The sequence below is a fragment of the Gymnoscopelus microlampas genome (genome assembly GCF_963454915.1).
Source record: "Gymnoscopelus microlampas genome assembly, chromosome: 12".
Lineage (NCBI taxonomy): Eukaryota > Metazoa > Chordata > Actinopteri > Myctophiformes > Myctophidae > Gymnoscopelus > Gymnoscopelus microlampas.
In genome coordinates this window covers 27,126,508-27,154,387 of record NC_139949.1, presented here as the reverse complement: position 1 = coordinate 27,154,387, position 27,880 = coordinate 27,126,508, and the positions used below count along the sequence as shown (strand labels likewise).

General features: G+C 45.2%; 1 protein-coding gene across 5 annotated transcripts in view; it reads left to right on the top strand.

Annotated features, from left to right (window-relative positions):
- Window positions 1-26,995, top strand: part of auts2a (activator of transcription and developmental regulator AUTS2 a) — a gene marked incomplete at its 5' end in the record, with an annotated part of 367,489 nt that extends 340,494 nt beyond the window's left edge. For 3 of the 5 annotated variants that reach the window (XM_084075030.1, XM_084075033.1, XM_084075034.1), the window contains 13 exons: window positions 9,895-10,495; window positions 12,683-12,987; window positions 14,001-14,239; window positions 15,438-15,482; window positions 17,197-17,292; window positions 17,541-17,612; window positions 18,166-18,195; window positions 18,507-18,578; window positions 19,886-20,027; window positions 20,763-20,849; window positions 21,592-21,675; window positions 22,712-22,964; window positions 24,220-26,995. In XM_084075030.1, the coding sequence (XP_083931156.1) occupies window positions 9,895-10,495; window positions 12,683-12,987; window positions 14,001-14,239; window positions 15,438-15,482; window positions 17,197-17,292; window positions 17,541-17,612; window positions 18,166-18,195; window positions 18,507-18,578; window positions 19,886-20,027; window positions 20,763-20,849; window positions 21,592-21,675; window positions 22,712-22,964; window positions 24,220-25,591 (3,398 nt within the window). In that variant the 3' untranslated portion in view covers window positions 25,592-26,995. The remainder of the gene's footprint in view (window positions 1-9,894; window positions 10,496-12,682; window positions 12,988-14,000; window positions 14,240-15,437; window positions 15,483-17,196; window positions 17,293-17,540; window positions 17,613-18,165; window positions 18,196-18,506; window positions 18,579-19,885; window positions 20,028-20,762; window positions 20,850-21,591; window positions 21,676-22,711; window positions 22,965-24,219) is intronic. The other 2 variants (XM_084075031.1, XM_084075032.1) reach the window with 2 other exon arrangements.
- Window positions 26,996-27,880: the final 885 nt, after the last annotated feature.

Sequence of the window (27,880 nt, the reverse complement as noted above, 5' to 3'; positions counted from 1 at the left end):
TTCCACCGAACACCACCCGGGCAGGTAGCAACTCATAAAACAGCCCCAGTCCACGACCCTCCGCATGGCGGGACGTCCAGGATTTGTAACCCGACGCCCCCCCATGCCCCATGTCTCTGCCTTTAGAGTGCTATACTGACATGATAGAGAGAGTCTGGGAGGGCCAGCAGGGGAGCGTCCATCACTGTCAGCTCCCTCCAGCCCCCGGGCGTCCATCTGGGGCATGTCCAACACGCATGCCTGTGCACTGTGAACGCATTGCTGCGGGCTGTGCCGACACTCTGGAGACACGAGGCGTATCGCGGTGCATGGTGTTACTGCTCTTGGAGCAGCTAATGCTGTTAAAGTCTTCAGACCAGAGGAAGGGAGGGATAAGAGAGGTAATAGACTAGGGATTCTCTGGGGGCTTTAGCTATGAGATCAGTGTGAACGCTGGTCCCGGCTAAGGTTACCCGACATGAAGCTTTAAGCTTTCCAGTGGACTGGCAACTCAAAACTAAAAGTGGTCATCACGGGATTTCTGCCCTGTGCCATCGTATTTGTAAACATTTCATCAGCCTGTAGCTTTTTAGGATAGCAGACAGGAGCCGTAGGATAAACTACTTCCTCCACAAATGTCAGTATTGAACCCTCGGGGAAAGGTGGGTTGTGGTGGGTTGTTAAGCAGCATAAAAAAATAATCCCTTGATAGACATGCAGACTTTTTTGGCGCCATGGACTGAGTCCACATTTGGTGCTATCGAGAGGAGTATTTGGGCATTAGGGTTGTCCTCACAAACAATCTCTTTAATGGATGCGTGCACACACACACACACACACACACACACACACACACACACACACACACACACACACACACACACACACCATTCAGCCTGGACACAGGGGAGTTGAGCTCAGATGTCATCCACTAATATGAACTCCAGGGTTTTCCCTGTCCTTCTGGAGAAATAGCTCATCCTGAAAGGAGAGGAGCCTGAGAGATGCTCAGACTCTCTGGAGTATTCGGTTCTGACCCAGAGGAAGAGAAGCAACACAGAGGAGGAGGGGACAAAGAGAAGAAAAAATAACTCCATGATGTATATTAGCTCAGTGGGTCTCAGAACAGGGACTGAGGGCCTTCTGTGTTGTGTGCGTGTGCGCGCGTGCGTCAGAGAGAGAGAGAGGGAAAAGCAGCCTGGTGTTTGTTGTTCTTCCTCTGTGCGGGAGAGATCTGTTAAAGATGTCTGCCATTAACACGGCTGCAGGCTTCATTAAGAACAAATAAACAAAGCCCGCTCCCTCACCAAGGAGGTCTGTGGGGAACATATGCTGTCTACACTACTCCTGAGGTCAGCCCATCGTCAACACTTGCTGCTCAATTACAACGGCTAATTTTGTTGTCAAACTAAATATGAAGATAGAGGAGTACGTTTTTCATGTTTGTTTATTTTTCCCCCAGCTTGGTCTAACTGTTTCCAGACCAAGGATAGAAGCTGAAGTCTTAAAAAAATATATATATGGCTGATTTAGTGACCTGTGGTCAGATTTTATGAACTGTGAACGGAACAAATTATGTGGAGATTTACAAAATGTTTGCTATTCATCGAGGTTTTAGTGCCTACATTTCTTTCTCCCACATCCAAACGAATATGTAATGTAATCCTGGTCGAGACAATGTGTACATGATTTGTAAATATATAAAATGCAGCTAAACAATGCTCTTGCTTTGTAACATACAACTTAGGTTTAGAGAGTTACTAGAGATGTCTGAATCATAGTGGGGGCTATGTCAAAGTATCTGTTGTACCTCTGTATACCTGTGTCCCTTTTATGCCCATATATGGACATCTCTATCTGTCAGTCCTTGTCCCTTTTATGCTCATATATGGAGATCCATATATATATATGATATTGGAATGTCCATATATGGGCATATTGGTTGGCTCTGTGGTTCTGTGGTTCTGGACAACTGGATAGCCGAAATACTCGACGGCGGGCACCGCACTCCATCGAGTCCTTGCCGCTGCACACGCCAAGTTTGAAGTCGGTCGGTCCCATATGCACATGACCATATATGGTGGCATAGCGGTCGGATCTGTGGATGTGGACAACCAGATCTTTGTATCTGTCAGTCCTTGTCCCTTTTATGCCCATATATCCTCCCTTAAGCCAATTTTAATATACTGTAGGATAGCTGTGATATAAAAGTGCCTTAAGACCAGGCTAGATGTGACCATTAGAGAACATTTAATGATACATTTTCTGGGCAGATTGTCTTTCTTTGCTGAGGATAATGAGTGGCTTATGAGCCAGTTCTCTTTCGTTAGAGTTAATGATGCCTTGTTTATTGTTATCATTACATTTAGAGAAGAGTGCGCCAAATCACCTATTGCATTTAAGTGAGGTTTGGCAAAGACTATCTTTAGGGAGGTTCAGTTTTGCCGTACATATTATTTGAACATTTATTCATTTATGTTCATCAAGGGGCTGTGCTCAACACACACACATGAATATGACTGAAACTAAATGTTTGTTTAAAATGTGCACACAAATATGTTAAGTCTAAATTATACATAGAAACCTTTCAGTGAATAATTCAGCCTGTTTTTTGAAGGCCTTTCTCATTATGTGAGAATTTGAAAATGCAGCAGCTCAACCTTGCCCAAACCCCATCACAGAGGGAGACTCTGATTATAATTAATGTTTACACAGACATACAAATGCAAGATGGAATTCTCATCGTGCAGGCTTTGTTCCACTCAATGTGTACTTTAATTGATTTGACTTGAGCAAACATACTGACTCCCTGTATTTATTTATTCCTTTGTTTTCGGCTGAGGATAAGTGTGCAGAGAGGAAGAGTGACATGAAGGGAGAGAACCGTAGCCTCCCAAAACAACACAGCCATTGTTTATGAGCGTGATTGGAAGTGGAGCTGGAAAGCTTGAAAGCAAACTCAGTGGCTCATTTTAGGGCTGCGACTTGATTATTTCTGTTGCAATTTGTGTATCAATTCCTTTTTCAATTAATCAAATAGCGTATTTTACATTATTTTTGTAAATGGTTAAATATCAACAAATCAACGTGAAAAGTCTGATTAACCACTTTAGCCCTGTTTTACTTAATCGCACAATGGTGCCATGCAAAAATAGCCGATAAGCTTGGCTAGTTTTGGTATTTTTGAAAATCGATTATTAAAAATCATTATTTTTCATCATTGATTAAATTGATTCATTTGATTAAAATTGTAAAGTGAAAGTGAACTGCTGCAGCCCTACATCGTTTATTAAGTATTATTTGTCGTTTGAACGATGTTTTTCTTATGACCCAGCCCTGTACTGTGGTCTCAGAAGGCTCAGTGTTGGCTGTTGGCTGAATCGTGGGGAAACTGTTGCCAAGAGAGCTCTGGGAGAGTGACGTGATGTGTGAGCGGCTTGGGCAGAATCTTGCTTACTGCCGCACAACTGGGGGAGTGGGTGGAGAATAACTGACAGAGCAAGGGAAACGTGGGGAGTCTGAGAGACGCCGAGAATGAGAGCTACTTTGAAGGACCCTGTCAGCTGTGACAGACGGCACAGGGATTTATAGGCCTGTCAGCTCTTCTCCCTAAATGTAGGTTGTTTTGTCCTATCATAGACCATAGATAGATGCGTTAATAAATCAGTGTACACTCTCTGCTACCACAGATATGTGACTAAGGGAAAGTATTTTCTGGACCTTCTAAATTGAACATTGGAATGGAGGGGTGTGTGTGTGTGTGTGTGTGTGTGTGTGTGTGTGTGTGTGTGTGTGTGTGTGTGTGTGTGTGTGTGTGTGTGTGTGTGTGTGTGTGTGTGTGTGTGTGTGTGTGTGTGTGTGTGTGTGTGTGTGTGTGTGTGTGCGTGCGTGCGTGCGTGCGTGTGTGTGTACACAGTGCCCAAGACAAAAACAATAAAGACTGCCCCCAACTGGCCTTAACTTCCCGTTTCTGCGTGACGTGGGTTCTGAACGATTCTTTAGACCGATGTTCTCTGAACTAAATATTGGACCCTATCATCACAAGCCACACAATCCTCAGAACATTTTGAAGTGGCTAAAATGGCTTTTTTTTTCAGAGAGACAAATCAGGAGAGAATCAACACTTTGTTATCAACCTTTCTCTGTCCCAGTAACACACTCACAGGAGACCATTGAACCACTTTGCCTCTAGTGGCGAAGCGACGGTTGGGCCGTCTTCCTAAATGAATCATCTTTGACAGTGCTCTCAGATTTGCTCTTCCCATCATCCTCTATCCAGATACACTTAACATGTGTTACAGCATGGCACAGCATAGGACAAACAAACACTCGCTGGCATCAACCACCTGTTATCTACATCGTTTGTTGTGTATGGCAGTGGTTCTCAAACGTTTTCAGGCCATGGACCCTCAGACTGATATGTATTTGTCCCGCGGACCCCCATCTGAAAAGGTTTTGTCAGGGACCCCCAGAAGAGAAGATTTATGTAAAAAAAAAAATCAAAATGATTCAACATTTTCCCCCCCAAAAAAAAAAAAATAGCAGATCTACAAGCTTGCGCAGCGTGGCATGAAGTGATGCGCGGTGACCTTGTAGATCTGCTATTGTTGCATATCCAACGTATAATGGATGGTGCTATGTTAACTACTTTTGCTGGGGACCCCCTGGAACCCTCCCCAAGGACCCCATGGGTGTCCCCGGACCCCACTTTGAGAGCCAATGGTGTAACTATGGATCCACGAGGAACAGAACAGAATCCACTATTATGGCTTGCTTATGATTGACCCGCCACTACCTCCAGTCCACTGTGTTTCCAGGCCCAGCCCCCCAACCCTTCCTGACTTAAAGCACCTGTTTCCTGGAGGCTCTCAACAGTTGCACAGCTGTCATGCAACCCTCAGCACTTCCATTACGTTAACCCATGTCGGCCCACCCTTTATAGCTGTCATTTAAGTTTCATGGGGATTGTAGACATTCTTCCTCCTCGGCTCCTGGATATAATGTTAACCCATTCAATCCGGGAACGCATGACTCTGTCATTTTAGATTTCTTTGGCTATTCAAAAATAAGCAGATCTGCCAGCTCATAGCCGCGCCATGAGCTTGTAGATCTGCCGTTTTTTTTTAAATCTATGAATATATATATATTTTTAAAGCAAACATTTGTAAAAAATGTTGTTCCAGGGACCCCCAGAAGCAAAGATTTGAGTTACAAATGTTCGTTTGTTCGTTTGTTACATATAAATTCAAAGATTTGTACAAAATGTTCAAGATTTTTCAAAAATAGCAGATCTACAAGCTCGTGCACTCGGTGCCGTGCTATGAGCTTGTATATCTGCTATTTTTGAATAGCCCAAAAGCATAAAATAATGGTTATAGCTCAAATCTAAAATGACACAGTACGCGTTCCCGGACTGAATGGGTTAAGATATTGAATAGCTGGGGTGGTTGCAGGGGTGAAGTTCCTGCCCACCGCCTCAGAGACTAGGCATCTGGCTTTATGGGTGGGAAGCCGGGCATGGAGGGTGACCTGTCGCCGCCAGTGGTGTAAAGTAACTTAAGTACATTTACTCAAGTACTGTACTTAAGTCAAATTTTGAGGATTTTATTTTATTACTGGAGTACTTTTACTTCTGCTCCACTGCATCTCAGAGGCAAATATTGTACTTTTTACTCCACTACAATTATTTGAAAACTTTATTTACTTGTTACTTTGTAGATTTGGATTATTATCACAAAACATACATTAACCACTTCAGCCCTATATCGGCCATTTGAAAAATAACTGATCTTCTACAAGCTCACAATGCAGAATGTCCCATTGTGAGGAGATGTGGTTGCCTATACCCTGGTCTCGCGATGCCAGATGCTCTTTGCCAGAACTACTGATCGGGGCTCAAGCGTTCAAAACCTTTAATCCCTATCCGAGTGGATCAGAGTGGATCATAGCAACTCTCACCTCTGATGCACCGCCCGGCGTCCGCCTATCTTTGGCCATGCTGATCTCTCACCTATACCGTGGTATGACAGACTATAAATTAGCCATTAGCCTTATTTGCACTGCACTTCTACTTGATCTATCTTAAACACGCGTACATACGAGCCAGAGGTTCGGTGTCAGGCTGGTCGTGCTATGCGTTCGCTTGTTGGTTTTGTGTGATTGGAGCTATGTGACCCTTGTCTGGATTCAATCCCATAAGTGAGTGTGAGTGTCAAGAATGTGTTAGGGGGCTATTTTGAGTAGGAATGAGGAGAAGGGGTGACGGTGAGGTTGAAGGTTTGGGATGTCCCAGAGGCTTCTGTGGCCATCAATTTGTCACAGAGTGTCTCCTGGGCCAACTGTCGGACCTTCCTCTCTTCCACAGGAATTAGGGAGGTGGTGGGGGGGGGGACATTGGCAGGGTACCTTTGGCTTAGCTCAGTTGAGTGGGAGCTAATGTTTTTTTTTTTCTTTTTTTTTGTGCTGGCCTGCCAGAAACCCTTTTTTTAAAGTTGCTGTTAATGCTGGCTTGTTAATTATTTATATTGGCCAGGCTATATCAAGTGATCATATTAAAATATAATATGCTACATTAATCTGCTTACGTTCAACCCCATATAAACTAATGTGCCGTGTCTTATATTTCTCTCCCCTTAATATAGAATAGTACACAGACTGAGATTTAAATAAGGGATTTGCCCTAATGTCCACAAATGAAAATGCTAATAATATCGAATACAGAGTGGTATGGTAATAGCCTACGTGGTAATTACTGACCTATATGGTCTATCTACTGTATGCAGTAAGTGGAAGATGAGTTAAAACAAAGGCTGTTCGAGAATGAATGAATTGGTATTGGGCATGACAGATGTACTTTACAAATGTTTATTGATAATGTGTCAAATAAATGTATGTTTTTTTTTAATATGTTGTATATCATATCATTTATACTGTAGCATTGCATCTGCACTGAATGCACTGAATCTCTACAGTACGTTTCAGTTTATATCTGTGTTAAATCACACGACAAGATGCAAGTCAAATTGGTCTGGAAGGGAGTGTGGGGATGTGTGCAGTTAATGCGCTGTGAGCTGCGAGAGAGGTCTCACCCTGGGATAATGAGTTGTTCTTTTAAGCCCCTCGCTGGGTCCCCTGACAGCCAGCCTTAACGAAGGGTTCTCCTGCACACGCACACCCCGTTGATCCCTTCTGCATACCCTTCCTCCCATCCAGCCCCTGGCTTTGCCCCGTAAATTACCAACAGGCTTCATTCTCCATTCGAATATATACCATGCACCGTGTTCAGGATACAAACCAAGAATAATAAAGAAAATTATGGCAGGGGGGCAAGTAGGGGCTCTATGCGTCGAGAAAACAAGCAGGAGTTGCGTTTATTTGTTTCCAGGGATGAAGGAGACTGACAAATGAACCCCCGTGGGACAGACAGAGAGAGAGAGAGAAGGGAGTGGAGTTCTCTCCTTTTCTCTTGCACTCCGCCCGACCCTTGAGTCTTCATTATGGCTAGAATAGACACCTTCTTTTTAGCGCGTTAGCACATTCTCAAAACAAGCCCACGGTCCTCAGGGGGGAGGTATAGGTTGTTGGGAGATTTGGGGATTTCTGCTTCCCTCTACTCTGTTATCTCAGGGTTGTTCGCCGGCAGCAGCCTCTGTCGAGTGGTAGAGGCATCTGTAAGTGGAGGAGATTGACGTGGCGCTACAGATTTAAGAGTTGCGCGGCCTTCTGTGCATTGTTCATCGGCGGGTGTGAAGGGAACGAGAGACAGGCCATGTGTACCAGCTGCCAAGGAGGAGATTACAGATTTCCGTGTACGGTTTAGTTAGCCTTGAAGATTGAAGCCTCTCCGCTTGCATAGTGAGTGCACATTTCCTCCTTTGTGGTTGCGCTGAGACAATTAACAGACTTAAAGATACACACACACACACACACACACACACACACACACACACACACACACACACACACACACACACACACACACACACACACACACACACACACACTTCAATTTGGCAAAGCGTGCCTTTTGTCTCCTGTCAGGCTGGCAGATGTCCCAGCCAGCTCTCCCGCCCAGAGCAGGAGTCAATAGCTGTTATTGTAGATATCGATTGTGATCTTGCACTAGGCATTACCTTCCATGACCCTTAAGTGCAAAGTCACATGTGCCAGAGGCCACTAATACCCTTTTTAGCATTTCAATGTTAATGGATGGGGTTTCCATACAGCTACTGCTAGCTCAGCTGTTTCCTACCCCCAAGGGAGTTAGCAGTGGCTCAATCCCAGAAAGGGGGTGGGGGGGGGGGGGGGGGGGGCAGGGTAGAGCAAGGGCCCCCTGTGAAAGACCTCGAGCCTGCCAGGATATACAAGCTCTGCAGTGCTGGCCACTGCTTTAGCCCGGGGGAATCGGGGCCCAATCTGGAGCTCTTTGCCAGTAAAGGATTTATCCCACTGCACTTGGGGGCTGGAGGAGCTCCCACTCCTGTCCCATCCCCGGAGGCCCAGAGTGAGTTAATTACAGTTTATGTATGCACTGTCATCCCCCATGAGCCTCTCTGCCTCAGCAGCACCGAGCAGCCAACCTGACTGCTGATGTCGGAGCACTCTGTTCTGTAAGAGGTCCCTGCTGACTGTAGAGAAATACTCTGGATGGAGCTTATTAGCTTATTATTCTACAAGCGTTACAAATTGTGCCGTTGCTATTCTTATACGTTCTGTCATTGGACAGTGTGCGTGTGTGGTGTTTGACCTGCAGAAATGATGAGACAAGTCTAGAGAGTGAATCTTAACCAGTGCAATGTGTCAGTACTCGGCATCTAGAGCTAGCCTAAGTATCTCTCTCCCTTGCAGGCTAGGTGAGCATGTGTGATAGAAGGAATACTGTTTCCTACTGTAATGGCTGATACTTTCAACAAATTGAAATTTCACATTCAAGATGTTTTGCATTTTGCTTAGTGTCTTTTCTAAGCAATTGCAACAATAATTATAAACCCTACTGGGTATATAAACTTGTTTCTGACTTGACACTTGGAACTGCTGGAAAGGTGCACACTGAGGTACTGATGTATTGTGGGTATCTTTTACAGCGTGCCTTCTAGGGGCCGAGCCGTCTGTTCCTCCATGAAAATGAAAATTTGCCATTTCCTGAAAAGTAATGGTTTTGGACATACAAGGTTTCCACCTGACAGTGACGATATGTAAGGTGCTCATGATATGAGCTGTAACAATATAGAATGGATGTTTGTATGGGCACAGATGCTACCATGAACAGGATGTCTCGGTATGTATATGAGGTAGTCAGGCTGTCGCTCAGCACAGAGCAATGGTGCACAAACAAACACATGCACCAAGCAAGACAGCAAACATAGTAATTAGATGTGTCTACAAAAGGCCCATTTCTCTCTCTCTCTCTCTCTCTCTCTCTCTCTCTCTCTCTCTCTCTCTCTCTCTCTCTCTCTCTCTCTCTCTCTCTCTCTCTCTCTCTCTCTCTCTCTCTCTCTCTCTCACACAAACACACACACCACCAGCATCCTTATTGGAGTTAGAGACAATGCTCATCTGCGGTCTTCATTTTCACAGGAACAAGCTCATTACACACACACACACACACACACACACATACACTCTCACACACACAGACAGAGAGCTGAACATCTGCGCCTGACGTCTGCAGTATTGATGTGAACACATGTTGACGTTTCCTGAGAGCCTTGACGCGGATGTTTCAATTTTCAGTAGCATTAATTTCATTTGGCATGTATCTCACAATCACTTGACTCGTTAGTGGAAATCAGCACGTCTGCGTTTCACCGTTTTTTCAAATGAACTACCAAAATGAGCAGTCTTAAGAACGCTTATTGTTGACAGATTTTCAGCGACTGATTCTCTTCCTTTTCTTCTCTTCCCCCCCCCCCCCAGATTTCGGCATTGATGTGCTCTCCACCAATGGCACCCAGGAGCCTCACGGCCCGAGCCTCCTCAAGGTTTCAGGCCTAGAGCGCAGTCAAGAAAGGAGCCAGGAGAGCTGCAGAGACCCCCAGCCCCCTGCGGCCAGCACCCCCAACAAGCAGCAGCCCCTGCCGCCCCAGGTCCACCCGGCCGTCCAATCCTTACCACCGCCCCCACCTCAGACATCGGCCCCCTTAACTCTGCCCTCTCCCCCTCGTCGGAGCCAGACCAACGGCCACGCCCAGACCCAGGCTCAGTCCTCGGCCCACTTGCCCCTGCGTTCAGAGGCTCCCCCTAGGCCTCAGACACCTGCAGCCCTGCCTCTCGCCCAGGGTCAAGAGCCCTCATCGGCCCCCCCTCCCCGGCCCCAGCACCTACCCGAACCGCTGTCCCACCCCCGGCCTCCGCCGACGCCCAACTTGCACCCACCGCACCCGCCGTCCCCTGCCTTACCGGCCCACAACAACCCTCACCAACAACATCCCAGCCAGGCAGGGCCTCATCGGCCCCCGTCACGCTGCCACCCCCGGCCCCCGTCTGCCTATAACGGCCTCAATCTCAACGGGCACAGGTAAGGACCCATGCTCTTTTTTTATCTCGCAAAAGGAAATGTAGATCAGTTCACTGAAAACATTCAATTTTATTGCTGTATGTGGGGGTGCTTTAAGGCAAAAAAGAACATCATATTCTTTTGTTGTTGTTTTTTTGCTGCGGTGGTTTTGTAGTGCAGTACAGGGCCAGACAAAACCTCCATATTCACATGCACTTGAAAATACTACAGCATCTCTTGAGCTCAAAGCATGCATGATGCCTTATCAGTATGTAAATTGCTTGCTGGGAAAGCTGAAAGTCCCCCAGCCAAACAGCAGCACTGATTGTTAGAAGGAGGAGGGCTACTCACACTGAGCGTTAAGTGCCTGTGATTCATTAACCACCCACATTGTCAACTGGGTTGAGTATAGCCTCCAGCTCCAACAGTCAAAGACAACGTCAATATCATTGTTTAATCAAAACTTGCGTCGTCTCACTTTTTTTTGTTCCTGATGGAGAATTTGTACTTATAGAGTACGGACTGGATGTCCCTGGATTACATTTCTCTTTAATCCACATTAATGTCAAAAATGTATATAATGTAGGTGGGCTCCACCAGTAGCTGACTAGAAAGTGTGTTGACCATAATCGCAACGTCGTCTATGCTTTGGTTCTGGCTGGAGGTCTGTGTTGCAAGTCATTCCCCCAGTCTGCCCTCAGTTTCTTCCCTCTCTACTCCCATCTAACTAAAGCAAACAACACTATGTAGCTTGTAGATTTGCTATTTTTGGCAAATGTTCCGATCTACAAGCTCACAACGCATCACAACCCATCGCAACGCGACGCGAGCTTGTGACTTTTTTTGGCAAATGTTCCACCCCCAGACTATGGATGCTGGGGTTCAAGAAGTGGTTAACAAAAGTGTCATTTTAAGAGTTTTAAGCATATTTTGATTGTCGCGATAATATCGTAAATCGTTATTATTTTGGTCACAATAATCGTGATATCCCATCCCTACTGTAGATGCTTAGCAGAGGCAAACATTACTTCTAACCAAGATGTCTGCCTCCATTTCTTCTAAATGATGTATAAAGGACAATCAGAAGTTGCCATTGTAGAGTGGAGTAATAAAAAAGTTTTGTTTTGTTCTTTTCCTTAATTTTCATGTTTTAGAAACTATACATGCTATGGGCGCCTTTAAATTTCCCAAGTCCCAATTGGAGTAAAAACATGCTCATCATACGGTATGTACACACAACCTTTTATGAAAAAAGTCTCCGCAATGGGAGAGATTTAGGGCTATGTTTAATCTGTTGTGTCCTATCTGTAGTCAAGCACTGAGGCTTGGCTGAGCTCTATCTCCCCATTAATTCCGGGTTTCAGGATTGCTCGCTCTGGGCTTACAGACTCCCAACAGCAGCTCTGCCTCCAAGGCTCTTGGGAGCTGGCGCTCCTCGCTTTTCTCAGTGCCAGGCCCCTGTGTGTGCCAACACGCCAGCAGGGCTGGGCACCCACTGTGAATAATCACGGGTTGGGCCCACGACGGAGAAGGAGCACTGCAAATGAGCTTTTGGGCTTAGCATAAGGATTGCGGTAGACGCAGAGCTCTCTCTGACTATCCCCAGGGGAAACACACACACACACACACACACACACACACACACACACACACACACACACACACACACACACACACACACACACACACACACACACACACACACACACACACACACACACACACACACACACACACACACTACAAAAGACTGTTTGCTTGCACACATACACCCTCTCCCATTTCCATTTCCCATGCACATGTGTGATACCTGGCTCGGGAGGAAGTGTTTAAGCGAGAGTTGTGTTCAAAGACAGATGCTCTTTCTGTTATGTTTGCCAGCGGTGGTTATTTGCATCTGAGGGTGTTACGAATGTGGTGTTTTTTTTGTTGTTGTTTTTTCCGTGTGCATCTTGTATGCCCTGGATTCTCCAAGCTCTAGAGAGTGAAGTGTGTGTGTGCGTGTGTGTGTGTGTGTGCGTGTGTGCGCGTGCGTGCGTGCGTGTGAATGGAGGACAGTTGAGGTGTGAAAACACTGTATTGGGGATTGGATGCTGGAACAGATGGAGAACAAGGCAACGTGGAGGAGCAAGTGTTAATCTCAACTGATCACGCCTGGCTTAACCTGTCTCATTTCTCTCTTTCTTTCTCTTTCTTCCACATTCACAGTAGCAGTCGGAGCAGCACCCCAGGCAGCAAGCCCCACGGGCCTCCCGTCCCCTCCCCACACCTCCCCCACCACCACCAGCCCCCTCCGGCAGCCGCCACAGCAGCCTCCGCCTTCCCTCTGCCGCAGGCAGCTAACCAGAACACTCCCCACGGATTCCCCTCTGCCCTGCAGTCCTCGCCACACCCACATCATCATCATCACCCCAATATGTTTGCGCCTCCAGCGGCTCTGCCCCCACCGCCACCACTGACGTCTAACACCCTGCCCGGCCCCGGACACCCCGCTGCTGGGGGTCCCTACTCAGGTAAAAAAAAACAAATATGGGAGGCAAACATCTTTCACTGCCCCCCTGTGGTGCAGCAGGGTAATGAAGCATAGACAACAAAGGTGAAAGTAGGAAGTCTTTATGACATGTGAGAAATATGTTATATGAGGACATGTTTCAGAACAGAATGGTTTGCCAAACATCTAGCCTAACTTCTGCCACCACCTATCATTTGCTGAAATTAATGCCAAAAGTTGAATCAAAATTAATTCACTCTCTCATTCGGGGGCAAAACAAATTCTGCTTAGGGCCCCTTAAAGGCTTTGGCTGGCCCAGCCAGCCATATACACAAAGCCATGCAATGAAAGCTATTACACACCCTGCGCAAAGCGTTGCGTAACAGTTATCCAGAAATGTCAAGGACCAGGGTCAGTCTAGGACAGATTGTTCCTCCATTCCTTGTACTTATATTTTCATCCAGAAATGTCTTCATCTTCAAGAAATAATTCTGGTCAATAACAGAACTGACTAAGCTGGATTTTGTTTTTAGTCATACTATGACATTTTTATGAAGAGAAAATGTTAATCACTTTAACCGCTCCCAACCCAATAAAGCTTGAAATGAACACAGAAAATAGCATATTGGATCACTGCGGAATAGAAATGATATGGTTGCTCTAGAGATAACACTTAATCTTTCAGGGCAATTTCTTGCATTTAGAAGAGAAGCCAGCAATAACTTGAATTTCTTTATTTCTCTGAGACATCCATGGGCCAAGCAAAGGTCATTGGTTTATTAAAATCTCAGATGTTTGCTTAAGAAAGGGCTTTAGTGCTTAATGACTAACAGAATACAAGTCGGGTTTTCTTTTCAACTGTCAAACACAGCTAAGCATCTCGAGTTTTACCTACAGTTAAGAATTATTTTCATTTCATCAGATGTTTTAACCTAAAAAAATGTATTTGTAACCATATAATATTTGTATACCCGGTTATTTCCAATCCACGCCTAAACCTGCCTAACCCTCTCCTGTCCTACTCTGTCTAACCAGAACAAGACCTTCTGCGTCAGGAGCTCAACACACGTTTCCTGGCCTCCCAGAGTGCAGATCGCGGAGCATCGCTGGGCCCGCCTCCCTACCTGCGCACCGAGTTCCACCAGCACCAGCACCAACACCAGCATCAGCACCAACACACGCACCAGCACACCCACCAGCACACCTTCACGCCCTTCCCCCACGCCATCATGCCCACGCCAGCACCGCCCATGGTGCGTACCCCTGCCAGAAATGTGAGGATAAGTAGAACACAACTGTGGAAGGTGGAGGAGGATGGATGATGATGATAACCAGATTTTTGTTCTAAGTACCGGGTTTTCTATGCGCATGAGAGTGGGTGGGTTGCGATTCAAAGCGTTTTTTTTCCTTCTTTGTGGTCGTAACAGCAAGTAATGTACATGGTACAGTATGTGTGTGTGTAAGCACGGCCCACTTTTCTGCTTTAGGGAATCGTCGGTTTCCGCGGCAGACTCCCAATGATGACCATGTGTGTCCGTCTGTACTACAATGATGCCATTCTTCTCTCAGAAAGCCTTTCTAGTGTTTTTGTTTAGCTTTTTTGTTTCTGGCCCACTCTTGTATTCCCCCCCACACCCGACACAGTTATTTTCTAAACTGGCAATAACTTGCCCCAAGCAAGTCGTTTCATTCCGAGCCAGCTTTCAGAACATAATACACTTAATTCATTCTGGATTTAATGACATCATTTAGTCCTGCTTGGGGCTTTCTCATTATAGGCAAATGCTCTGGGCTAGCGTCCCGCTGTTTGTCAGTGCAGACCACAGGCAATGGGTGGCTGGACCTGACACACACACACACACACACGCTCACACACACACACACACACACACACACACGCACGCACGCACGCACACAAACACACACGCACACATACACACTTATGACTGTATTCTAACTGCCTGGCTGGAGAATTTTCTGCTGGGCTCTGATGATTCCTCAAAGGCAGCACCGCGCGGCCTCTGACAGCTAATGAGGCCATAAAAAGCCTCTTTATGGCTGCAGTGTTTAGACTTGACTGGGGAAATGTTCTCCTGGAGCCCACACTGCACCACTAAAACCAGCCCAAATGAGACACAGAGGCCGGGCTGGTTTACAGCGTCTCCACATGCTCACGGAATGGGAGGGCAAAATCAAAGGGAATCCTTGCACGGGATTGGCTTTTGGGAATTGGTTGAATATCATGTTTGTCGCTCAACTGAGGGCATCTAAGCTGTAATGCGTAACTATGTTCTCAGACCAGGATTATACATTGGAGATACATTTTCCGTTCCCTAATATGACGTTGAAAGTGGCCAGAAAAAGGCTTTTCAAGACTTGAGCCTATCAATATAATGTATAGCTTAACAAGTGCAATGTATCACCTCTAAAATGTCCCTTGTACTTAGTCCCTCTGTCTCATTTCTCCAACAGTTTGAAAAATTCCCAACAAAAGTTGACCCCTTCTACAGACACAGTGTGAGTTAACCTACCACGTATTATGTGCTTTGCAGAGCAGTCTGTGCTTTGCCATACCGCCAGCCCGTGTTGGTGTTGTAGCTGTTTGTTGCTTGTTTATGTGTTAGATTCCATGCATCCATCGCTCATCCGCTTCTGGTAATAGATACCGTAAACACCCTATCTGTTGTATTTCACCCTATAGCCCTAGAAATGTTTTTGATTAATGAAAACAATGTTGGATTGCTGAATCTTTTAGCATAAGATGTATTGCAGGTGCATATAACTGAAGATGTTGTGCATAAAGATTAATATGGTGTGCAGAGCGAGAGTGGCTGAATTTCAGCAGTGAATTGTGTTATTAGAGGGATGTTGTATTTTTCTCCTAATTCTTTTACCCTTCATTTGTATTTGTCTGCTAACAGGAGTGGCGTGCTCATTCTTGATTATTCACTAAACGCAATTTAGTTCAAATGTTGCACCCCCTCTAACACCCCTTTCTTGTCTGCTGAAGTTGTCACTGATCCTGCAGAGTTGTATGAGCGTGCACATGCTGTTTGTGTTGCTTCAACAATGACATTCAGTTATTGTCAGACTATACAGCTGTTGTGCAGAATGACAGTGATTAACACATTGACTGCCATCGGCTAATCTCAGAACGTCCATCGTAGTGCCAAGCAATCTTACCTTTTTTGTTTTTTTGATTCCGTCATAGGCCCCGCTAAATCCGTTTAAAATCCGCGTTCATTTGGTTCGACACAAACACGGGACCCGACCGAACAAAACGCTGAAAACCGTGCGGCGATCCGACACTGCATTCTGGAGAACGAGAGGAAAACGCTAAAATGGTGGATGCGGTGAGAAAAACAACAAGCCAGAGATAATGGCGTCCAAAGTTGACCGCTAGACAGGAAACGGAGGCGGGAGAAAAACCGGAAACAGTATTATTTCGTTTCCGGTCCGCCCACTTCGAGACCGGAAGTGCAAAAAAAATCCGGAATCTGCACCTGCACGATTTAACATGGGAAAACACCCGCCCCGTAGGACTACGGGACTACGGGAACGGCAGTTAACGGTTGGATTTAACGGCCCGTAGGACTACGGGCCTGGCAGTGGATGTGTTAACCACGTTATATATTTGGTTGACCCCAGATCTGCTATTTTGACCTCTTTGTTACAAAAACATATCTGTATTTTAGTTCAAGGGGTTGCACAAACTTCCCATTACCCCAAACTTCTTATTTTTTAAACTGTCCCTTGGCATTCCAGGTGACAGGTTAATTAAATATCTATAATGCATAGCCTATGTATGGAATTATGTACCTGTGGAGCCCAGGTGGAGCTCCACAGGTAAAGTATAGATAGGAAAGTATAGATCATGTACAGTATTTCTTGCTTGATCTGAGTTGAGTAGTACGTCTCTGTGATTTAAGTTAGCAGGCAACTCTGAATTGGAACCAACAGGGTCGATTAGAGCAATTATATTAGTTCAGTTAATGGCCCCTAGAGGTGCCAAGAGCTATACATCAATGTCTACATTACTGTAATGTTTTAATCAAACCATATTATGCAAGCCTTTTGTAATAATGTATTACAGCATTCACACTTTCATGTAAAATGTGTGTGTCTTCTTATTTAAGTCCATACAGATTGAATGGTTATACCTTGCCTTATACACAGTAGAATCCAGTGTTATCAAACAACTGTACTGAGTCCCATCTGTTCTTTTCCTCAGCTCTTCCACTCTTATCCACCAGCCATGTCTGGTCTTCCTCCTGTCATCCCCCCCACGGGGCCCTTTGGTTCACTGCAGGGCGCCTTTCAGCCCAAGGTAACACAACACAACACTACACAACATAACACTGTACACCCTCAAACAATCCGTTACTAGCACACTGACCAAATTCACACGGCTGACATTTTGCTCTTACGTTGTTTAATCAAGCTGCTCCTTCCGGTCCAAGATTTTCATTCCAAGATTTTCATTCATGAAAACATAACAGATTATTTTGTGAACCACTGTAATTGTTTCAGTGTTAGCCAGGTGACTAATTTGAACCTGTGTGTCTTGCATTCTAGACATCTAACCCATTGGACGTCTCAACAAGACCTGGAGCAGTCGCACACACACTATTACAGAAGGACCCCAGGGTAATCTTCAATCTTCAATCTTACAGATGAACCCCATAAAGCCTCAGTTATACTTAGTTGCATGCTGGTGTTGCATGCAGTAAATAGCAGATCTACAAGCTCACCACGCGCCACACTTGTGACGCACGGTGAGCTTGTAGATCTGCTAATTACTGAGCATTTAATGAGCATGCAACTAAGTATAACTGGGGCTTAAGGATACATGCGCAGTCACTGACACAATCTTACAGAAGGACCCCATAAGGACACATGCACAGTTTATCACACAATACAGAAGGGCTCCAGGGTAAGGGCACAGTCGCACACAACACTCAAACAATAATAGTGTGGGTGTTCTGTGTCTCTGTTGTGGCTGTCTAAGACTATCTGCAATGTACTGTATATGCTAGGGTACAGATAATAACCTTTCATAAAGCATGCGTTAGCAACTCCTGTAATGGTCAACGTTAATGGGAAAGTGTACTAGTTCAATTTGGTGGAATAGACACTAATTAGAAGCGCTTGAGTAACGGCAAAATAAATTATTTTCTTTCTCTCTTTTGCTCTCCTGTAGCTATCGGATCCATTTCGACCAATTCTCAGGGTGAGTGCTTCATTCGCAGTATTTTTTAATTTTCCTGTTGGCCAGTTCCCTTTACATGCTTACTTATCTACTTATAAATTGATAATGTGTTCATTTGTACTGCATGCAGCTTCCTTTGCAATGCAAGTCAAGTACATTTAATAAAAAAGTGCATTTTAAAACAACTAATGACTGTACTATGAATACAGTTCTATATAAAATCTGTAAAAAAAAAATGAGATAAAGAATTTAATAAAATGCATAAAATAAATAACATAAAACACAATGGACGTTGTTGTGATGGTATGTATTTGTCTTCTGTATGTTTGCAGAAACCAGGGAAGTGGTGTGCCATGCATGTCCACATTGCCTGGCAGATCTATCACCACCAACAAAAAGTGAAGGTGAGAACTCATTGTGCTCCCTCCACACACACACACACACACACACACACACACACACACACACACACACACACACACACACACACACACACACACACACACACACACACACACACACACACACACACACACACACACACACTGCCCTTCTTCTAATCAAGTGTTTATATACAGTGTAATCCATCTTGGCTCCTGGACAGCATCCAGAAGCGGTTGCCACCGTACAGTGCTGGCACCTGTCAAAGAGCAGGTTGAGTCATAAAGAGTTTGTTCCTGGAGGCCTGCCATCTTGTGCTACAAGTGATTATCGTAGTTATTACTGCAAAGTACAAACATAGCCACGCATAACTTAACTGTAAATTATTGGGTGCAGTTGTTGAGAACATAAATCGCGTATCCGTCGATGCCGGTAGTGGTTAACTACTTAACCCATTAAGACCTGGAACGTATCTGTGTCACTTTAGATTTCTTTGGCTATTCAAAAATAGCAGATCTACAAGCTCATAGCGCGGCACTCTATGAGCTTGTATATCTGCTATTTTTCATGAGATAGATCTGCTATTTATCACAAGCTTGTAGATCTGCTATTTTTTGGGAAATTTGTGCAAATCTTTGAATATATATATATTTCTTTATTTATTTTATTTAAAAACAAATCTAAATATTTTGTAGAATCGGAACCTCAGGTCTTAATGGGTTAAACCTATATAATTTGTTGACCGGGTCTATACTTGGTACCCTCCTTTTTTCCTCCTACACTACACTTTGTTGTCAAAAATAGCCATAATAATAAATCTACAAGCAGACCGGAAGATCTGCTATTTTCAGCGAATATTTGCCAATTCTTCGCAGAATGTTCATCTATTATGACCCAGAATAGGGATGCTATGGTTCATGTGGTTAAGGCCACACATGTACGGGTATTTTTAAAACCGTTTTTTTTACTGCGCTGTATTTGCGTTACCGTGTTTTTGTGCCATTGTCTCCTTTGTTTACGTCCGATTTACATGATATGGCAGACGTGGACAAAATAGCGCTGGTTATATAACCCTGGTAACAGGACTAGACATAAACATAAATAAATGTACAGTTACTATTCCACCATATTGAGGAACAGTGGTGTCAGAATGTGCTGTGGAGGCCACTGCTACATAATCGGGACTACAACAAGGCTACGTGTTTTATACTGGTAGTGAACTGTAAGCCTACGTAAAGCGGGAGAGATCTCACCTGAACACTCCATCCTTCGCCAACCCCTCATCTATGGTTTTACATGTGTTTCTGTCTCTCTGTCTGGCCACTTTCAGCAGCAGATGCAGGCCGACCCTCACAAACTGGACTTTGGCCTCAAGCCCGAGTTCCTCAGTCGACCCCCAGGCCCAGGCCTGTTTGGAGCCATCCATCACCCTCACGACTTAGCACGGCCCGCCACACTCTTCTCTGCAGCAGGTGAGAATGTGCCAGAGCACCGGGCTGAGGCAATGATTGATATGTCACATCAACACCAGTTTTCCATCCCCCTCACACACCAGTAGATCAATTCCTCCTCTTTTCTCAGAGCTGTCTATTTTTAACATGGAGAGGTACAGGTCTATGTGCAAATCTATGGCTCTAAATGGTAGATCAATGTTCATTTCTTTTAACAGGGAAACAGCCTGCTGTTAGTGGGGGTGGGATCACTGTTGTTACGGAAACAAGCTTGAGAAAAACAACGCATGCAATCATTTCACACTGATGCTGGGGGAATAGCATTCAGCTCATTTACAGCAATGCCATCATCATCATCATGTTGGACTCGTACACAGAACATTGAACACACAATAAGTTGCAATATATTGCAGCATTAATGTAACTACACCTATGTTTTACCACTTGCCTAACACTGTCTGAAGTATCTTAATATTAAACACCAAAGGGCTTGATGTACTTCGTTGTGTGTGGTATCGCGTACCGAAAATAGCAGATCTGCCAGCTCACAACACATCACGTTGCGACACATTGTGGGCTTGTATGCTATTTTAGGTGCGCGACACCTGCGTGTAGCTAAGTATAAAAAAATCCAGCTGAAACATCTAGTGTTCCAAATCATGGAAACACCAAGAACTATGTATAACGACTACCCTACTGTAATGTACTGTAGGTCTAATGTGCAAATCCTTATACCTTCTGTCTGTCCTTCACCAGGGCCTACCCACCCTTCAGCAGGTCCTTTTGGTCATCATCATCCACCCCATCATCCTGGGAATTTCCTTACCCCGGCATCTCACTTAGGTAAGAGCCACACTCGTTACGTCACTGATTTATAATAGTACCCAAAGGTCCAGCCCGAGCCCAGACCTTATCCCGTGGTGTTCGAGCCCGGCCCGGTCCCAGCCCGACAAGGGTCTGCAATTTATTCGCCCGGGCCTGAACCGTAATTTAATCTCCCTCTGACGTGCGTTTCTTTGATGCGCATAGCGTGAAACTCTATGACGCATACTCAGAAGAATGGTGAAGTTGAAGAATGATCTTTCAAATGTTATATCCCCAAAAAAGTAAATATCCTTTAACTAGGAATGGGATACTTTAATGAACTTCATTGTTTATTTTGTGTCAGAGAGCGCTGTGCATCGCATCATCCAACACACATATCTCACTCCCAACTTCAGGCCGTTCAGAGACTAACGTAACTAACGTAGTCTAAGCCTGATTCATACTTGGCTGCGTGACAATAGCCAACCTACAAACTCGCAACGTGCCGTGGATGCGAGGCTTTGTGAGCTTGTAGGTCTGATATTCTCTGCCTTTTTCGGCATGTGACGGAGCATAAATTGGGCTTAGCTAATGTAAATAAGTAACAGAGAGTCGTCTCTCCTCTTTTCACCGGTGAATACTGCTGCGTGATGGTTGGCTAGTTATTAACGTAATGAGCTCGAGCCCAGCCCGTGCCCAACGCGTTCATTTTTTAAAATGGGCCGGGGCTGTATGGGCTTGCAGGGCTCTAATGCCAACATGTCTTCTCTCCCCCTTCCAGAGCCCTTCGGTAGGCCTGTGTCATTTGGAGGACTAGGCGCCCTCAGTTCATCAGCCTTTGGCGGCCTAGGAAACCCAGCACTAAGTGAGTTTCTGTTTCATGTTCACCAAACAATAACATCTGGTCACCAATACATAGCATCTTTATAACCTTGGGTTTCTCCATCATGCATGGTTATTTTGGGGACAAGTATTTGTTGCATTAATTGTCTGAGCACTGTTGTGCACTGTCAAGGTGCGCTCAGACATGAAGATTATATATTCTTTTGAGCGGTGCGTTTACATTCAAAGTCAATGCAAAGGCGCGACGTGGCGCGATCGGGTGATACGTTACAGCAAGTGGCGTGAACGGGGCGACGCGAATGAAGCGATCCGTCGCCTCTGTATCTTTGCTTCAGATAGACAAATCCAACTGAAGTGATGTTCACTTCCTCCCCACTTCACCCATCGAGCTCCAAGCCTCCAACCGTGACTCTTAAAAGAGCCGTATTTGGTGTTTTTGTAACCCTGAGGTACAAAATGGAACCGGGTCCATTTAGTTACACTCAATCAACACCGAGGGGTCTCTGTGTACATTTTGTATCTGTTGTGTATGCCTGCAAACAAAACTAGCCCCTGTATTTGAGTCAACACAGGGGCTAGTTGCTCAATCGAACCGGGCAGTAGGCTCAAGCTGCCGGCTGAGATGGAGGAAAAACACACGCCGGACTCAGTCTGTGTTTTTGACAGTTTGATTGTAAACGATGATGAGATCAATATATTTTAGTCATGAAATAGAACATAGCTCAATCGTTCTATCGTTTCTGTCATTTTGGGTGTTTTTGTAATCCCGAGAGGGTACCTAATGGAACCAAATGGACCCGGGTACATTTTCATCATGATTCCAGAGTTAAATTAACACCGGTAAACAAAACAAGCCCACAAATTGGTATTTGATTACCAGCGTGACCAAAGTTAAGCGATTGAATCGACTAGAAAGAAAACAATATCTTTAGGTGTGAATGCACCTTCATGCATCAGTGAATTGTGTAAATGTAAATAAACATACTTGAAGGTAATGTTTATCCATTGTGGTGATAAATGAATTTTAACTTGTGTCCCGCCGTTGTTTCCGCGTGTTGAATCCCTAACAGCGCCCAACTCCCTTTTTGGCCATAAAGACGGCATCAACCCACAGCAGCACTTCAACAGCGGCAGCAACAACAGTCATCAGGAGCCATGGAACCGGCTCCATCGCACACCACCCTCCTTCCCCACGCCACCACCGTGGCTCAAGCCGGGAGACAGTGAACGGAGTACCTCAGTCAGCTCACACGAGAGAGACAGAGACTCGGACAAGCGCGACTCATCAGTCAGTAAAGATGACAAAGAGAGGTGGGTATTGTATTGTAGCAGGGCTCAACTTTGAACTCCTCTGGGCAGCTGTTCAAATCCATTGCATGACAAAGGTTATTTTTTAGAGCGTTATATTTACAAATATAAATAAAATATCTTGAATTATTCTAGAGAGCTTGTGGCCGACTCTTACGGTGCGTTTTAACAGCGGGCGATCAGGATAGTATTTTCGGGAAGTGCATTATATGTCTATGAGAGCCGGCAACTACTTGCGATAGGGCGAAGTGGGCGGGGGGGGGGGGATGGACGATGTCGCCCGGCGATCGCCCGAGAGTCGCCCGCTGTTAAAGCGTACTGTTAAGCATTTCAAGTTGAGCTTAACTTTTCATAGAGGCTTCACAAACCGACTAATCACAGTAGAGGAGGCAGGAGTTTTAAAATGGTTAACACCAATGCTGTCAGCACTGAGAGAAGCAACTCCTTAAAATACCAGCAAGGGCCAATTTTACATTAATTGAATTCATGTTTTACATGACAAACAAACAAAGACAAGTTATTTACTGATTTGGTTTGGTTACAATGTATTACTGTCAACACCCACATGCAGCGTGTTTCGTTTTTTGGCCTCTTGTTCTCAGCGCCTCTCAGCGCTTTTCTACTTTGAAAAGACACCTAGTGGACACACAAACTTGGAAAGGTATTGCTTTTAAAAAGTAGCAATTCCAGGGCAGGCCTGAAGCTGAACACATAATCACAGAGTCCCCGATTGGATTCTAGCTGGAGACCATCTCTGCCCACAGTTTCTTGTCGAAATAAAGCTGCCTAAATCTTTAAAACATCTTTCGTGGGGGGTTTGTGGACTTACTTCTGACTGTGACTGACAATTCAGTTGGCCAGCCCAGTACAATTCCTTAGAGGATAATAAATTAATTGTACGAGATGGTTGCTATAAAAATAACATTTAAATGTTATGAGAGAGAGAGAGAGAGAGAGAGAGAGATGAATTGATAATGTTCAGGTAGCACACTCTCCAAAGCATTTTGGAATTAAATCCTTGGGCAAATGGTTGGATATAAGATATGTGACCCTCTCTGGCTTAGGACTGAGCCTGTTCCTCCTTAGGGCTGTCACCCTTTCTGCTGTTCTACAAATGTGTCCCAACAAAGCAGATGTTTGAACAGTGTGTGTGTGTGTGTGTGTGTGTGTGTGTGTGTGTGTGTGTGTGTGTGTGTGTGTGTGTGTGTGTGTGTGTGTGTGTGTGTGTGTGTGTGTGTGTGTGTGTGTGTCTTTCCAGGGACTCCATAGAAAAGCGCCATTCAAGCCATCCATCCCCGGTTCCCGTCAACCCCATCAGCCTGCTCAGCCATAGCCGGCCCCCGGAGCATCACAGGAACCAGCTGCCTCCCGCTGCCGGAGAGCCCCAGAGGGAGAAGGACAACAAGGCCAAAGACAGAGACAGGGAGCACTCCGACTCCTGGAAGGACAATGGCACGGACGACCACAAACTGAAGGAGAATCACCACGGTGACAAGGACACGCCCGTCATCCATGACGGCCGATCGTCGGAGGACAAAGTATCTAACAGGGGAACAACATCACCCTACGTCCGTCAGTCCAGCCTGGAGCGTCCCAACGGAGGTCTGAGCAGGGAGGTTCTGGAGAAGAAGGGAGAGCTGACCTACGATCATCAGAAGAAGACAAATGAGGTGAAGGTGAAGGAGGAGAGGAAGGAGGAGCAGGATGGACCTGCAGAGCGAGGTGGTGAGCACCCAACCCAGCTGCCTCCCACACCCAACCACCACCCTGCCACACCCAACCACCACCCTGCCACACCCAACCACCACCCTGCCACACCCAACCACCACCCTGCCACACCCAACCACCACCCTGCCACACCCAACCACCACCCTCCCACACCCAACCACCACCCTCCCTCCTCTATGGCTATGCCCATGGGCATGGCCGGCGTTCACCCCATCAACAGCATCAGCGGCCTGGAGAGAACTCGAATGGTGGCACCCTTCATGGGTATCAGCCCCATCCCCGGGGCCGAGAGGTTCCCCTACCCTGGGTTTCACTGGGACCCCATGAGGGACCCTTACAGGGGCCTGGACATCCACAGACGGGACCCTCTGGCCAGGGACCTGCTTTTGAGGAATGACCCCTTGCACCGGCTAGCCGCACCACGCCTCTACGAGGCCGAGCGCTCCTACAGGGAGCGCGAGCCCCATGACTTTAACCGCGACCATTCACTGCCCCTGGCACTGGAGCAGAGGAGAGAACAGGAACGCGCCCATCTGGAGGAACGAGAGCGACTGCACATGCTCAGAGAGGACTTTGAGCACGGACGCCTCCACGCAGCCATGCACCACCCAGCTCTGGATGGACATCTGCCCCACCCCGCCTCTGGCCTCATGGCCCCTGGACTACCAAGCATGCACTACCCCAGGGTCAGCCCTTCGGCCGCAGCCGCCGTTGCAGCCGCTGCCGCCCACCAGAATGGCATTCTGAACAAAACCACACCTACCGCCTCTCTGAGCGCCCCGCCCCCTCTCATACCTACACTGGGTGCCAGGCCAGGGTCGCCCAGACGGACTACTCCCCTGGCCACTGACATCAGAGACAGACCCGCCTCACATGCTCACAAAGACATTGAGGCACGGTGAGCCGAGCTGGACCTTTTCCACAGACAAGAGCAGCCCTGTGCCTCACTAACACTGAACTTACACCAAGCACTTAGCCTTGGGCAAAACCAGACTGTAACAGAGCTGTGAATAACTTATGTGGGCAGAAACTGCCCATGCAATGAATTGTTTTTGTATAAAACCACAAATGGACAATAATTGTGGAATAAAAAAAATTAAAAATGTCAAGCATTTTTTTTCTTTGTGTGTGTGTGTATTTTTTCTCTTGTATAGCGAAGAAGTCTGGAATAAGTTGAAGATCTGTAGATCTGTAGAAATGAAATTGGAATGTACAGGTACTTCAGCACTGACAGCAAAGTGTAGATAATGTACAGTCGATGTGTTCCACTCCGTATGAATAAAAATCAAGGTACAAATATGCAAAAGGGTGTTTTGAAAGCTTTACTTTTAACAAATGTAAATAGGAGTAAATTAGGAGGAGATTCAGAATGTGTTTTTTGCAAATTTTCTTTTTTTCTTTTTATGCAGCCAATTAACATTGTACCAGAGACCACCAACCCCCCCCCCCCCCCCCCCCCCCAATTCAACTATGCAACAAATGTCTGGGCTCCCTTAATAAAAGCCGGCCTTCTCACCACCACAGCTGACTGTACTGATAATTAACAAAGCTGTATTCTCTTCACAACTACATGGTAAATTTTGACTGATATAAGCTTTAATTGATCCACATATTGTTCACAGAACAAAACCTTGATCCAGTCTGTGGGGGAAAAAAGTAACAGAAAAGTACCAGAGAAGCTTTGTTGGCAAAACATATTTTGTGGTGACAATCCTTGAAATTGTTAATGTATGTTATTTCAGTGTCAGAAGGAAACACTTTTCCCATCATTTGCTCAGTCAGATACCAGCAGTCTTGTTCTGGAGAGAGTACAGCACATTGGACAACAAGACCGCACATTTGCCCTGTTGGAGGAGTGTAAAGTATGTGTTTTGGAAATAGGTTCTGTTGGTCAAACAGTGTATTCAAGTGCTATCCTAAGTTGTTGTACCTACAAAAACAAAAGACAAAAAAAGCAAAAGTCTAAACTATGGACAGTTTGTTTCTAACGAGCAGAGATCTATTTTAGTAGTCCACTGAAGGTTTAGTTGTGCGCTTCAAACTCTGTGAGATCATGTCGTGCAGTGTTTTTTAATCCCACATTAAAATTGTCCACTGGAGCCATAGTGGTTAGTCAATGCGTATTGCAAAGAAGATTGTTAAATGAAAAACTTTTTTTGCTGTTTACCATGTATGGGAAAAAAATGAAGTCTTTCTAGATCATGTACAAAATGAGGGAAAAAATGAAGCGACTGAATCTTCAGCATGCTCCTCATTCAAACTTGTGTTATGTAAATTGTGCCATGTTATTAAAAAATGTGTACTAATATTGTCTTTGGACTTTTATTGCATTTTGTTTGTTTATTAGTGTTAAAACCATGGCCCTGTCCAAAACCGCATACTAACAAACTATTTAGTATGCCAAATTCTTCTTCTTTATTTGGCTAATTCTCATCGGGGTCGCCACAGCGGATCATCAGTTTCCATCTGGTTCTGTTTTCTGCGTCTTCCTCTGTGTCTCCTGCCACCTGCATGTCCTCTCGCACTGCATCCATGAACAACCTCTTTGGCATCCCTCTTACCTAACAGTTCCATCTTCAGCATCCTTCTCCCAATGTACCCCTCCTTTTCACATGTTCAAACCATCTCAACCCTTTTCTAACCTTGGCTGATCCTCTAATGTGGTCATTCTGATCACGTCCTTCCTTGTCACTCCTAATGAGAATCGTAGCTTCCTCAATTTTGCCACCAACGGCTCATTTTACTTTAACTTTGGTACAGTATATTTTGATGCCAATGCTTTTGTACTTTGAAGTCACATTTTGAATACAGGCATACAAATACTTGACTAAATATTTTTATATTTTTGTATTGCTACTTTTACTTCTTCCATCACTGCCAATCGATCACACACCTTCTGTTATCTCTATTGATATTACCTTATTAATTGATCTTGTCCATCAACGGTTAATAAACGTAGTACAGGCACAGTAAAAAAAAACATGATTTAGGGACAGAAAGTAGACCTTTCCCAGATAACCTGAGAGATCTGGATGGATGAATGGATCTGGATTTTTGCTCAATTAAAATTGGCCTCCTATTCACTTTAAATAGTTATATATTTTCATGTTGGATCAGGAATGTGACAAAAACAACAACAAAACATCTCCATGAATTCAATGCTTCATGGGGTGAGTAATTGATAGGAAAGT